We start from the raw sequence: 13,730 nt of genomic DNA, 5'->3' as shown, positions 1-13,730 counted from the left end.
CACTGTTTGAGCCACCACTTGTTTCCTCGAACAGAAATGAACACTGGCAGAGGGCTCTGGAGGGCTGTGTAAATAGCTACTTTTATTTTCATTTAAGATGTTTATTCATTTTCTCAAAGAGAGAGAGGGAGAGGGAGAGAGAGAGCGCCCACAAGCAGGGGGAGCAGCGGGGAGCGGGGGAGAAGCCGACTCCCAGCTGAGCAGGGAGCCTGATGTATGCGGGACTCTCCCCCCAGCAGTGTCTCGTTCCAGCCTCTTTGGTGAGTCCATGGTTCACTGGGGCTTTGGTTCCAGGGCTTTGGTGAGACCATGGCTCACTTGGTTGAGCCATGTTTAGGTTCAAGACATGGAGACTCAACCAGAGGCAAAATGCTATTCCCATGCTCTACTTTAAGAATCGGTGTTTGAATCTGTTGGTTTTCCGTTTGCACCCTGGCATGTTCAAAAACTGCATTGTTAATATGCAGAATTTTAATGAGAAAAAGTACAAATTGCTGTGGAAAGTAAATTACATTGTCTATGCCACCAATACCTCATCTAGAGAAAAAGGGTGCTCTGAGCTTGCGAAGGTAGGTAGGGAGAAATCTAGATCTCTTTGTACACACACACATGCACACACAAGACCGTTCAGTATCTGAGGCACCATTATCTATGCTCGCTTTATTCCTTCTGAAAATAAAGTATGGTAACAGTATAGTATAGTATAGCTATTCTGGTCTCTCTTTACACAGTAAGATTGTAAAACTTAGAATTCAGATTTAACTCTTTTAAAGGCAACGTTAAATTCAGACCGAAACTGCTGGCTCATACATCTAAAATCAGAACAACTTAAACACTTGCATTTATTCATCATAACGCATGCAGAACTTGGGAGACTACTACAGTGTACTAAGTCATTTAAAAAATATTTAGCCCAAAAGTGCATATTGCTTATGTCATATTTGTTTCTCTTCCTGGACAGAGTTACAGTCAATGTTTCCACACAGCCTGTGCAAATAACAAGCTAAGCTTGATATTCCTTGGCGAGTCACTTGTGTGGCCCGAAGGATAATTGAGCTTACCAGGGCCCAGCCTTTTCAGGCTGTATGTAAAAATCCTGTGCATTTTAACAAGCTGTATTTTTGGATGCGACTACATCATAGGACTTGAAGAAAAGAAAGCACTATACCAGGAAGCCAAATAATGAACTCCCCACCAGTCGTGTGATACGCTAAACAGATTTTGCTAAGAAGTCAAACTGCACTGTCCTGTCTTCGCCTCTCCTAGCCCCCTGCTCCGTCCTTCCGTCTGCGGTCCCAAACTTCAGTGCACTTGGCCCCGTGGGGTGCTCGTCGAAGACGGATTCCCTAGACCACCCGACCCTGGACTCCGTGGGACCATGGCGGGACCCGAGAATGTGCCTGTGACAAGCACCCGCCAGGTGATCCTAATGCAGGCGATCTGGAATGCTCTCTGGGAAACCACGCTTTAAAGACCCGTTCTTTCCCCTCGGAATCACATGAATTACCCAGACCTCTAGGTACCCACCATTTTATTAATACGAATCTTCCCGAAGATGGTTTCCTCGGGTGCAGAATCCGCTTAGCTCTCTTCCTCTCAGCACGCCTGCCACCGAGGAAATCACCAGCATTCAAGGCATGATCAACATTAAAAAGAATTCGGAGTTAGTCATCACTAGTGAATCCAAAAAAAAAAAGCCGAACAGTACGTTCACCTTACTCAGAGGTTTCCAACACATTTTATTTTGTAGACCACTGGTCTGTAGCTTTGTTTTGAGGACCAACATCTGTATAAATCCCTAGAAAACGTCCAAGGAATGTCAGTTCCGAAGCAGCCTTTCGGGTCCCGCACACCGTACTATGGCTTGAGTTCCAGCTACACTTGCGAAAAGGCTGCCCTCTGGCTTCTGATGGAGGACGGGCGCATCCAAAGGAAAGCCTCTAGGGGCTGTCCTTTCCGGAGGGGTGGCTCCCTTTGGCAAGAAGAGGATCTGTCGCCAGGGCTTTGGTGCCCGTAAACATCAGAGACTCGCAGGGCCGGCTGCTTTCTCTCTCAGGTGGACACTCGAAGAGTCAGCGCGCTGGTGCTTAGTGACTGCGATCCGTCCTTATGGTTTAGTGGGTTAAAATAGAAGGAAGCCTCTGTTTTTAAGTAACACAGATAAACACCTTTTTAGATTGCCTATTTGTTCTAGCACTACAAAATTTAATTCAAGAAAATATAGGCCCCATGAAAGACTTAAAAGTTTATAAAACTAAAATCTAGTTTTCCCCAATAAATTGTACTTTTAGCCAAAACCCTCCCAACGCTTCTAAATGATACTAAAGGGGGCATCTGATTATACAAGAGCAATAAAAAAAAATTAAATATTTATTTGAATAACAAGTTTCAGTTTGAGCTGCGACGTTGGCAATGCAGATTTTTTAACACAGATCACAAAAAGCGTGCACAAAAAAGTACTGGCACCAAGGACAAAATAATGCTAAGAATTCGGCTAAAGAACTGCTGAGTTTAGGAAACCAAAAATCCTGAAATCACTATACAAAATAGAAAATGTAGTAACCACTACCATCCAGAGAACAGTCTTTATTATTGATTATATTTCAAAATTATTTGTGTAGTTAATTATAGATTGGGTTGTAAATGAGTATTATACATGAACGCCCTTCCAGAAGGCCAATTCCCTGTGCACTAGAGAACATCTAATTACATTGCAAAAAGGATCCTTGCTTGCTGTCCGTAAAGAAAACAGTTAATGGTATTACTGTAAATATTAGGAAAGCTACAAAAAAAGAAATTAACTTTCTTTTTTTGTCCCCAAAGTGCTTTCCATGCAGAGTTAAGCACTTGCCTTGTTGAACTGAACACACTACGGGGAAAATGTTCTGGGTCAAAAGAGACGCTCTTGAATGAGAACGCTGGGCTTTACAAAGCAAGGACTGGAAGGAACCATGCAACCCTCTCGCTCTTGGGATACCACTGTGTCACTGACCAATTCCATCTTTCCAGAATACCATCCAAGACACTTACAAAAGACCAGACTGATAATGATAAATACGCACAAACTGAACAGACACCAAGTGCTATCTGACACCACGACGGGTATGTCTGTGCTATGGGAAAGCACCTTTAAAAAGAGCCTATGCGGCAAGAGATAAGTGTCTAAAGATTCAAAATGAATCAACAGTATTGGATAACAATATAATTCTCAACTCAGAAGCTGCCTCAAGATTAGGTGCATCTTCAGTTAATGTAACAGGAAAAAAAGGCAATGGATTTTATTTTATTAATTGCATCCACTCACAAATCGACCTAAGGTCACCAGATGTGTAGACACAATGAGATTTTTGTGGTCGTTTATAGTCTTTAATTGAAATGATGAAAAAGGAAATAGATCTATTTAAAAACAAAACCAAAGAGCTACTTGGGTCGAGATTAAGAGGTGGCCCCCGGGGTGGGGTTCACGTTCTGAGTGGCCACCTGCGGTGCGACTTCGATGATCCGGGGCTTGTCTATGATTCTGGCCGTGCGATTGCCCTTCTCCACGATCCCAATAATCCATGCTTGGTGGCCTTCCCCGTATTTGGGAGACTTGATCTCTGCACAGAACCGGGCGGCTTGCTCTCTCGGTAAACAGATTAGGAGGCCTCCTGGCAAAGGGAAAAAGAGAGAGAAAGGATCATCGTCCGTTGGGACGCCGGGCCGGCAGTTTCTCCAGACGGCCCTCCGGCCACCAACCTGTTTCTAAGTGAGCTGCCCTTTCTAGTCAACTGACTTCCCGCAGAGGACACGCTACAGCAACGCGCGGCTTCTTGGTGAACCACTATATTAAAGGGACACACACATAGTGAAGCTTCAACTGTGACAATAACCTCATATGAATCACTGAACGCCGTGCAGGAGGGAGGTTTTTTTGAAGGCGCAGGAACATACATCGTAGCTACTTTCTTCTTCCCACACTGAGAGAAGTATTTCAAACCAAAAGAGAACTTTTCTTTTTTGACTTGATTTTCTACGTGGATTCCTCCTTTTATAAAAAAGACTTTCTGTATTTTTTTTTTTAACTTAAAAGTTAAGATCATGAAGAGGTGTATGCCTCAAAGTATCGCGGTCCTGTCACTGGCTCTGTCATCTTCAAAACAGAGAAAGCATAAAATATTTTTACGAGAGCCTCCCTCACGACGTTGGCAGCTAGGACAGAAAATTTTATGTATTCCTAAGTAGAAATAACAGAGTCAAGAAAAAAATATGTATCTATACTTTTAACAAAAAGTAAAAACTTCTCACTTTTGAGTAAAGGAAACAGACGGAATCTGACGGTAATCTCTGCGGACTCCAGGCCCACCAGGTGGTGGGTGCCATTCCAGCCCGATGAAGGACCAACAGTTCCGGTGCCTGCTTGGAACTTTCTTACTAGAAACTGGATTGTAGTTTGTTGTTGTTGTTTTAAGGACAGGAAATTGAAGGGTCCTGTACAGAGGCCGTGGGAGGCCTACTGGACAACCGCAGGCCCTCCCAGAGAGCTGGTGGGTGGGCAGGGCTCTGTGGCCCTCGCCTCTGGCTGCACCCCCAGAAGCCCACTGAGGCACTGCTGGCATTCCTGCGGGCCAGGCCCACCCCAGACCGCCGCAGTCAGGCTTCCTGGGAGTCAGGTCTAGGCACCGGTATTTTTACATCCCCAGATGATTTCACTCTTTTGTCAGGGAAGGGAAACTACAAAGTTAGAAAGAAAAGAGAAATATGAAAAACTGAAAGGAGCAGGAGGATATCCAGGGTGAAACACAAGAGTCCAGGTAAGGGGCACTCTGGAGACATCATATATCATCTCATTCTTAAAATAGCAATTTTGGACATTTTCTTCAAGGAAAACATATACCATGTTCAATGTAACGGAGAGGGATCACAGTTCATTCAAATGCTAAGTTTCCCATGAAGGCCGAGGAAGGACCCATTTCCCCATATTCTCCCTCCCTCCAGTCCTGTCACCAAACAAAACACTGATTTCACGCTGTTGGATCACACACAGACGGGCAGGAGTCAGGTGACCTGCAGCACCCGGGGGGAGCTGACAACATTCATGCTAAGGCGGCCAAGGTTATCTACCAGCACTGACCTCACACACAGTGGGGTCGTGCTCACGTACTTGGCTTCTTCCTTGTCAGAGGACTTTCCGTTAGCCTCGCTAGTTTAATCCTCAGATCTGGGCCCAGGATCCTTGTACCTGATGTCTCCGGGCAGGTCCCGTGCATGAGGCCAAACATGTTTCCACAGGCCTTGCTCACAGCAGCCATCTTGGCCAGGACAGGAAGGTTGTGGATCACGAAGGACACCTCGTTCCTCTGCTGCTTGGCCAGGTTCTGCGCGTGACCCAAAATTCCAAAGCCCGTGATGTCAGTGGCGGCGTGGGCATTGAACGTGTGCATGAGCCCCGCAGCTAAGAGAACACAGAGGAGCCGTTTATTATCTGGTGACATAAATGAAGATGGAGGAGAAAGCCACCCTTCTTCAACTCAAAATTTTAAACACACTTTGATGTCAAAATTCCTAATTTGTCAGGGAGGTGGCACATTGGAATAATGAAAATGTAATTTCTAAAAAAAACCCAACCAACAAAACAACAAAAACCAGAGTGAATTTTTGAAAGCTGATTTTTTTTTAAAGGTTTTATTTATTTGGGATAGAGCGAGAATGAAGAGAGATTGAGAGAGAGCACAAGCATGGGAAGAGGGAGAAGCAGGCTCTCCAATGAGCAGGCAGCCTGAAGTGGGGCTCAATCCCAGAACCCTGAGATCATGACCTGAGCTGAAGGCAGACACTTAACCAAGTCTGAGCCACCCAGGCGCTCCTGAAAGCTATTCTACAAGAACCATTTAGAACTATCAGCAGCTTCAATCAACAGTAATTTTCCAGTGAACTAAAAAAAAAAAAAATCTGTCCAGAAGAATCAGATCTAAGCCATCCTAAAATCAAAGAACAAGACTTTTTAAGACGGACCTAAATTCAAAGCATTCTTACTACAAGTGAATTGCCTAAAAGGTTAATTTTCTAATAAAAAAATAGTTCTTGGGGTGCCTGGGTGGCTCAGTTGGTTAAGTGACTGCCTTCGGCTCAGGTCATGATCCCAGGGTCCTGGGATCGAGCCCCGCATCAGGCTCCCTGCTGGGCAGGAAGCCTGCTTCTCCCTTTCCCACTCCCCCTGCTTGTGTTCCTGCTCTGTCTCTGTCAAATAAATAAAATCTTCAAAAAAAAAAAAAAGTTCTTGAAGTAGTTTCAAGGTTTAAAGAAAATTGAGCAGGAAGTACAGGAGGTTCCCGTATAGTCCCCACCCCCTTCTCCCATTATTAACATCTAGCATTAGTGAACTACCTTTGTTAAAAGTGATAAGCCATTACTGATGCATTATTAGTAAATGAAGTTCATAGTTTACATAGGCGCTTACTCTTGATGTTGTACAGTCTCTGGGCGTTGACGAATGTGTGACAACCATCAGAGGATATACAGACAATTTTCACTACCCTAAAAATCCTATGCTCCGTCTATTCTTTCCAGCCCCCCCCGCCCCAACTCCTGGTAACCACTGCTCTTTTGACTGTCTCCATAGTAGTGCCTTTTCCAGAACATCAGAATTGGAATCGTAGAGTGCTCTTTTCAGATTGGCTTCTTTCACTCAGAAATATGTTTTTAAGTTTCCTCCATGTCTTTTTATGGCTTGATGGCTCACTTCTTCTTAGAACTGAGTAATATTCCACTGTCTGGATGGACCAGTTTACTTATCCATTCACCTACTGAAGGACTTCTTGGTTGCTTCCAAGTCTTGGCAAATATGAATAAAGCTGCGACAAACATCCGTGTGCAGGTTTTTGGGTGGACAGAAGTTTCAGTTCAGTATGATAAATACCAAGGAGCACAACTGTTGGATCATATTAGTGTTTATTGTATTACTATGTGTGCTATAAGGACTTTCTCCTGGTCTGTGGCTGGCCTCTTTTATTCTTCATGTCTTTCATGGAGCAGAAGTTTTTTATAAAGTCCAATTTGTCAATTTTTTCTTTAATGGATTGTGCTTTCAGTGCTGTATCATTAACAGTCATCACCAAACCTAAGGTCACCTACATCTTCTCTCAGGTTATCTTCTAGGAATTTAACATTTAGGTCTATGATCCATTTTGAGTTAATTTTTAGGAGAAGTGTAAGGTCTGTGTCTAGATTTGAATTTCTGCCTGTGAATGTCCAGTTGTTCCTGAGCCCTTTGTTGAAAGGATGATCCTTTCTCCATCGAACTGTCTTTCCTCCTTTGTCAAAGATCAAACTCTGTTTTTGTGGGTCCATTTCTGGATTGTGTATTCTGTTCCACTATTATTCTTTGACCAGTATCACACTGTGGCAATGACTGTACCTTACACCGTCGTCAAACTGGGGTGGTGTCTGTCCCCCAAATGCTCTTCTTCAACACTGTGTTGGCTGTTCTGGGTCTTGCCTCTCCATATATAAACTCAGAACCAGTATGTCAATATTCACAAAATAACTGGCTAGGATTCTGAACAGGACTGCACTGAATCCATACATCAATTTGGGAAGAACGGACATCTTGACGATATTCTTTCTATCCCTGTACCTGGAATACTTCTTCATTTATTTACATCTCTTTAACTTCTGTCATCAGTTTTACAGTTTCCCTCATATGGAGCATGCACATACTTTGTTAGATTCATACTGAAGTATTTCATTTTGGGGGGAGTAACAAAGTCTAATTTTTAAAAAATTAAGTACCTCTTTCTCATGAAATGAAATACACCCTATGTTTACAGGAGTACCCTGGGAGGGAATGTGTGTTTTTTTTGGCACATTTTCTCTTTTTAGACCAACATTTCTTACTTAAGTGCATTCTCAGCAACAGAGGTGGAGAGAAGAATCGACATTTCTGGTCCATCACGGCGGCCGAGCAACCAGACATCCCATTCTATTAACGCGCCCAGGGCAGGAGGGCAGCTGATGACATTTAATAGAAGCCAAGACGTGCACTTCAGAAGCTCTTCCCAGTGCCATCTTGGGGGAACTTAGAAGACCAGAGAATACAAGAGGACACGCCAAATCCTAGTCAGTAATAGGTATCAATCACCACCTCCTCCCTGCATAGGGATTACTATTGCTAATGTTTCCTACAGGAATTTTAATGGAACACAAGAAGCACAGAAGGGTAGTACACTACGTCGAACTCCTGTGTGCGCAACGAAACCCAGCTCCAACCACTACCACCTTTCTGAAGGGGTCTTGTCTATCCCAGCCTACTTGTTGGGGAGTGGGGTGGGGTGGATCACGTTAAGGCAAACCCTAGTCCTACTACTTCGCCTGTAAATATTTTGATATGTAACTCTTAAAGATAAAAACTTGTTAGGGACAGGCGCCTGGGTGGCTCAGTTGGTTAAGCGACTGCCTTCGGCTCAGGTCATGATCCTGGAGTCCCGGGATCGAGTCCTGCATCGGGCTCCCTGCTCGGCGGGGAGTCTGCTTCTCCTTCTGACTCTCTTCCCTCTCGGGCTCTCTGTCTCTCATTCTCTCTCTCTCAAATAAATAAATAAAATCTTTAAAAAAAAAAAAACTTGTTAGGGACACCTGGGTGGCTCAGTCGGTTAAGCGTCTGCCTTCAGCTCAGGTCATGATATCAGGGTCCTGGGATCGAGTTCCACATCGGGCTCCTTGCTCGCTTGTACTGTCACTCTCTCTCTCTCTAGCAAATAAACAAAATCTTAAAAAAAAATAACTTGTTAACCACAATACCACTGTCATTCCAATGCAATTAATATTGTATGTAACAGATCTCTCTTAAACCTCTGAATTTTTAACAGTTTCCCCTTTTTCTCCCCCATGCCGTTTGTTGTGCAAATGGATTCACCTGTTCTGTAGAGGCTCCTGCTTTCTGGATTTGGCTGTCTTCCCTGATGGTGACATGTTCTACTACCTTACATAAAGCCCATCCTGGCAGACAGGTCCAAGGCTCGATGAGATAGATTCAAGTTCATTTTTTTCTGGCAAGAGTACTTCATTGGCAGGGGTCAGGGGCACTTACCACCTTCACCTGAACCTTTCACCTAACAGTTTTTGCAGCTGCTGATGACTGTTGTTGAGTTTCCTTAAATCAAGGGGGCAGCAAGAGTGGCAAGTGTGTGATTCAATCATTTTTCCTGCATTTATGAGAAGTGACTATTCTAAAGAATTTGCATTTCCCAAAGTACAGTCCACACAAGAAAGGTGAAATATGTGATTGATTCATTTATTTTCAGAATGTGTTGGTGGCTCTAGCAACTTCCAAAGGTGGCCCAAAATGTTAATTATCGTTAGGGTCTCACTGGTGTTCAGACAGTCGCTATGCTACAGCTGGCTTCAGCCACTCTTCTTCTTGATGTTCACATCGCTCCTCTCCCCGTTTGACTGGTGGGAGCCTCCTCAAGATACAGTGTGGTGACACGACCCCCTTGGTTGATACCTCCATTACTTTCAGGCACAGGAGGTCCCAGGCTTATCTTCTGTACTTCCTTTCCCAGAGTTGGAATCAGCTGTTTCCCCAAGGAGTCCTGGCACTTTTTCATGGGAAATGTTAACTTTCAGATCAGAATCTGGGCACTAGGAGTTCATTACCACTAGCTTATCGCTGCTTCTAGGCCTTCTCGACAGACGCGGTAATAAACATTTTTAGGGAAAAAAAAAAATCCTGAGTTCATACTGATAATTCCAAAGTAAAGATTACAGTTATTAACTTAGCTTCTTCGGTCTTACTTCTTTTTATTCTTGAAATCTTTGTTCCAAACTGTATTAATTTATCTGTTTTATCATATTATCCCAATATTCTCACAAACAGAAGCCCACTGAACAATGATACATCTTTGTGGGGTTTTGTCCCGAGGATACATATTGAAAATATCAGGCTCAAAGTGATTTGAAATAATTCTTCCCCATGTGGTTTTGCCACTAACTTGATATATGTTAGGCAGCTTTTTAAAAAATTTGGTTTAGGGCGCCTGGGTGGCTCAGTTGGTTGGGCGACTGCCTTCGGCTCAGGTCATGATCCTGGAGTCCCGCGTCGGGCTCCCTGCTCAGCGGGGAGTCTGCTTTTCCCTCGGACCCTCCCCCCTCTTGTGCTCGCTCTCTCTTTCTCTCTTAATCTACCTATCTCTCTCAAATAAATAAATAAAATCTTTTTAAAAAGCAAATAAATAAAAAATTTAGTTTAGAATTGTAAGCAATGCTATTTTTTATATAGTTTTTTTAACCACAGAAAACATTCATTTTGAAGGCAAACTTCGGAGAGGTCTACTTCCTCCCTATTCCCTCTTAGATCGAACTATTTTTATTAGTGATTTATTTTCCCCTTGTTCCTTTTTGAAAGTATAAAATACATATTACTCACATATGAACATACAAAATGTAGCACACCACATACGTCCTTCTGTCCCTTTCTCGTTCGTTATCTTAGAGCGTCCAGGAATAGAGATCTTGCATTCCTTTCAATGGCTGTCTAGTATTCCACTGTATGCACGTCGACTAGACAACTCTGTGACCTACTGTGGACGTGTGGACTGTTTCCCTCTTTTGCAATTATAATCAGTGCTTCACTGCATAGTCTTACAGACATGCCATTTCATATTCTGGCCACTGCAGCTCTGCGGCAGAGTCACAGAAGTGGGACCATTAGTTCAAAATACATGCACACATAATTTGGTAGGTATGATCACATACTCCTCCATAAGCTTCTGCCATATGGTCACCACCAGCAGTGTACAAAAGTAAGGATGTGGAATCTGAAATGCTCAAATACGAGGAAACTGAAAATTCATACAAATAAGAATCAATCCATTACAAATCCCTTACTGTTAAACGACTTAATTTGAAGAACCAGAAAAGGGAAAAAGACTACTTGTACATAGTAAGTGGCACAGGAATAGAGAGGAAAAGCCTTGGTGGTAAGTGATGAGAGCCTCTCCTCTGATGAATTAAATTATTACAGTTAGGAATTAAATAACTGAAATAAGAATTAAATAATTACAATTTCACTTTGGAATACAGCCAAAGAAATATTCCTGGAATGCAGAAAACAAACTATGAAAAAATCTGATCCCCCAAAAAACTATTCAGGAGTCAGCAAGAGGTAAATTAATTATGATGTATCTCTGGTGGATCATCTAGGCATTAAAAATTATGTGTTCTAGGGTATATAATGTGAAAAAAAAAGAATTCAGTAATATTAAGTGAATAAAAGCAGATTCCAAATACAAATAAAATGTATGATAACCATTAGTTGAAGACATGAACAATAAAACAATAAAACAGTAAGCCACCAACCAACCACAGGAAAAAATCCTGGAAGAAGACATAAATATACAATAACAGAAGCTGTTCTGGGTGATGAGACTATGGATAAAGTTTCTTCTCTCCTTTTTCATTTTTTAAGAACTTCTATAATCTAAATCTATCGAGATTCTCCCAAAATCTAAATATTTTTACAGTAAAAAAAAATATATATATATATAAAAATAAATGGGAAGAGAAAACACATTACAAAAATTTTTTGAATGTAGCAGATCACTGTATGTCGTGGCATGAAGGCCCCCTGGGAAATTAGTGAGCACCGTCCAGAAAATCCACAGCACTGACCTCTTACACGTTGTAACCAGAAGCCCGGGCCTAGAAAGTTCTCAGCAGGAACAGTAGACCAGACAAGTCAGTCATGGCGTAGAAAAGTACATAGTGGTGAAAATGAATTAAATGTAAGTACATACACCAGGAGTAACGCTCAGGAACATTAAGTGTGAACCAAAACAGCAGGAAAAACACATAGGTAGGATTCAAATAAGCAAAAACAAAAAATAACTAACTGCTTAAAGATAGAAGTCTCTGTGATAAAAAGACTTTACAGTGATGACAATGAACGTGAGCTTCAGAGCCATAGCTGCTCCTACACAGGAATTCAGGGGCGGACTGTGGGAGGGGCACCTCTGGGCTTCCAAGGCCAGGCTCTGTTTCTCATACCAGACGGTGTTGCACTGCTGATCCTTAAGCCCTGCACAGATTTTATAAAATTCTTTTGTATCAACTTGGGATCTCATTAAAAAAAAAAAAAAATGTTTTCACGTTTTTAAGTAACTTTATTTTTTCTTAAAGATTTTATTTATTTATTTGAGAGAGAGAGAATGAGAGATAGAGAGCAGGAGAGGAAAGAGGGTCGGAGGGAGAAGCAGACTCCCTGCTGAGCAGGGGGCCCGATGTGGGACTCGATCCCGGGACTCCAGGATCATGACCTGAGCCGAAGGCAGTCGCCCAACCGACTGAGCCACCCAGGCGCCTTTTAAGTAACTTTTAAATCACAGTGTCAGGCAAGATCTTTTAAGATCCGCTGGTCAACCCTAATATTTCTTCTTTTAAATAACTGAAGTGTTACAAATATTTGGTTCAAAGTCATTTGGAGAAAGGTGAAGAATAGAGGGGATAAGACAAAGAAAATGCATTCAAATCCATTTCTTTTTTTTAGAGAGGGAGAGGGAGATGGAGAAGCTCAAGCATGGAGCCCAGCTAGGGGATCGATCCACAACCCTGCGATCATGATCTGAGCCAAAATTAAGAGTCGGACGCTTAACCAAGTCAGTCACCCAGGCGCTCCCCACATTCAAATCCATTTGATTGTCGGCTCAAGGAGTCCTGAAAAACTAAATGAGTGATTTTTTTTTTTTTTTTTTTAATTTAAGTAGGCTCCATGCCCAGCATGGAGCTCAGTGCAGGGCTCGAACTCACAACCCTGAGATCAAGACCTGAGCGGAGATTGAGAGGCAGACGCTCAACCAAGTGAGCCACCCAGGCACCCCAAAGAGTGACTTTTTTTTAAGGAAAAGATTTTTGAACTTCATCTTCCAAGTTACGAAACAGAAAGCCACACAACCCACGTCCTTAAATATAACATGCCATTAATGATGAGAAAGAAAACTGGTATTTCCAGAAAAAAATCGTAAAAATTTCCATCACTAAGCTTATCAAAGTTGATGAAATGTGTGGTACTGGAGAAAGAGCAGTTTTTATAGTCAAACAGTTTTGGGTCTGAGAACAGGATCTGCCTGTATTAATGCATTTCCTCTTGGCCAGAGGGGAGAAACAGGGTCCAATTCACACGATTATGGGAAAAAAAAAAAAAAATCCATGAAGTACCAAAAAGAAAGCTAGCATGTTGTATGCAAAGTCAACTCACCCGGTCCATATTTAACGAGGACCTACAGTGAGAACGAGTCCCTCCTTCTGAGTGCCGGGGCGACCGACCGCAGTGAACCAAACCAACGGAAATACCCGCCCTCTGGGAGCTGACATTCTACACGCTGGTTCGCTTCCAAATCATCTGCACAGATGGTTTTCTAGAAACAGTTCCTCTGGCATGTCAGAGGTCAGGACTTCAAAGACCCAGGAGAAGAGCTTCCTTCTTAATTACACAATATGCCTGGTATGTTCTACATCCATATGAAAGCCAAAAAAAGGGGGGGAGGAAGTGTAAGATACTTGAACTATACCAAGTAATTCCCCTGGCAAGCCTTGCTGCTTTCTAGAAGACGAACTGTGGTTCCTGAACTTTCCTGTTTCATTTTAATCTGCTTTTGAAACTTAGTGTAGTACCAAAGTATTTGCTCAATTCCTGGGCATAAAGACTGTGGAATAGCTTCAATCTCTTACTTAACTGTTCAGAAGGAATAGATGAT

General features: G+C 42.6%; 1 protein-coding gene across 4 annotated transcripts in view; it reads right to left on the bottom strand.

Annotated features, from left to right (window-relative positions):
- Positions 1-1,719: 1,719 nt before the first annotated feature.
- SEPHS1 (selenophosphate synthetase 1) overlaps positions 1,720-13,730 on the bottom strand; it is a 30,314-nt gene continuing 18,303 nt past the window's right edge. For 2 of the 4 annotated variants that reach the window (XM_088025807.1, XM_088025806.1), the window contains exons 8-10: positions 5,222-5,434; positions 3,481-3,650; positions 1,720-2,106 (exon numbers count right to left, since the gene is read on the bottom strand). In XM_088025807.1, the coding sequence (XP_087881933.1) occupies positions 2,053-2,106; positions 3,481-3,650; positions 5,222-5,434 (437 nt within the window). In that variant the 3' untranslated portion in view covers positions 1,720-2,052. Of the gene's footprint in view, positions 3,651-5,221; positions 5,435-13,730 lie in introns of all 4 variants that reach the window. The other 2 variants (XM_088025809.1, XM_088025808.1) reach the window with 2 other exon arrangements.

Source organism: Eumetopias jubatus, unplaced genomic scaffold, assembly GCF_037043125.1.
Source record: "Eumetopias jubatus isolate StellerSeaLion01/CBP00866 unplaced genomic scaffold, mEumJub1_p1.0 scaffold_8, whole genome shotgun sequence".
In the NCBI taxonomy this organism is placed as follows: Eukaryota; Metazoa; Chordata; class Mammalia; order Carnivora; family Otariidae; genus Eumetopias; species Eumetopias jubatus.
The sequence above is the reverse complement of the archived record's forward strand: the minus strand, read 5'-3'. Positions and strand labels throughout refer to the sequence as shown.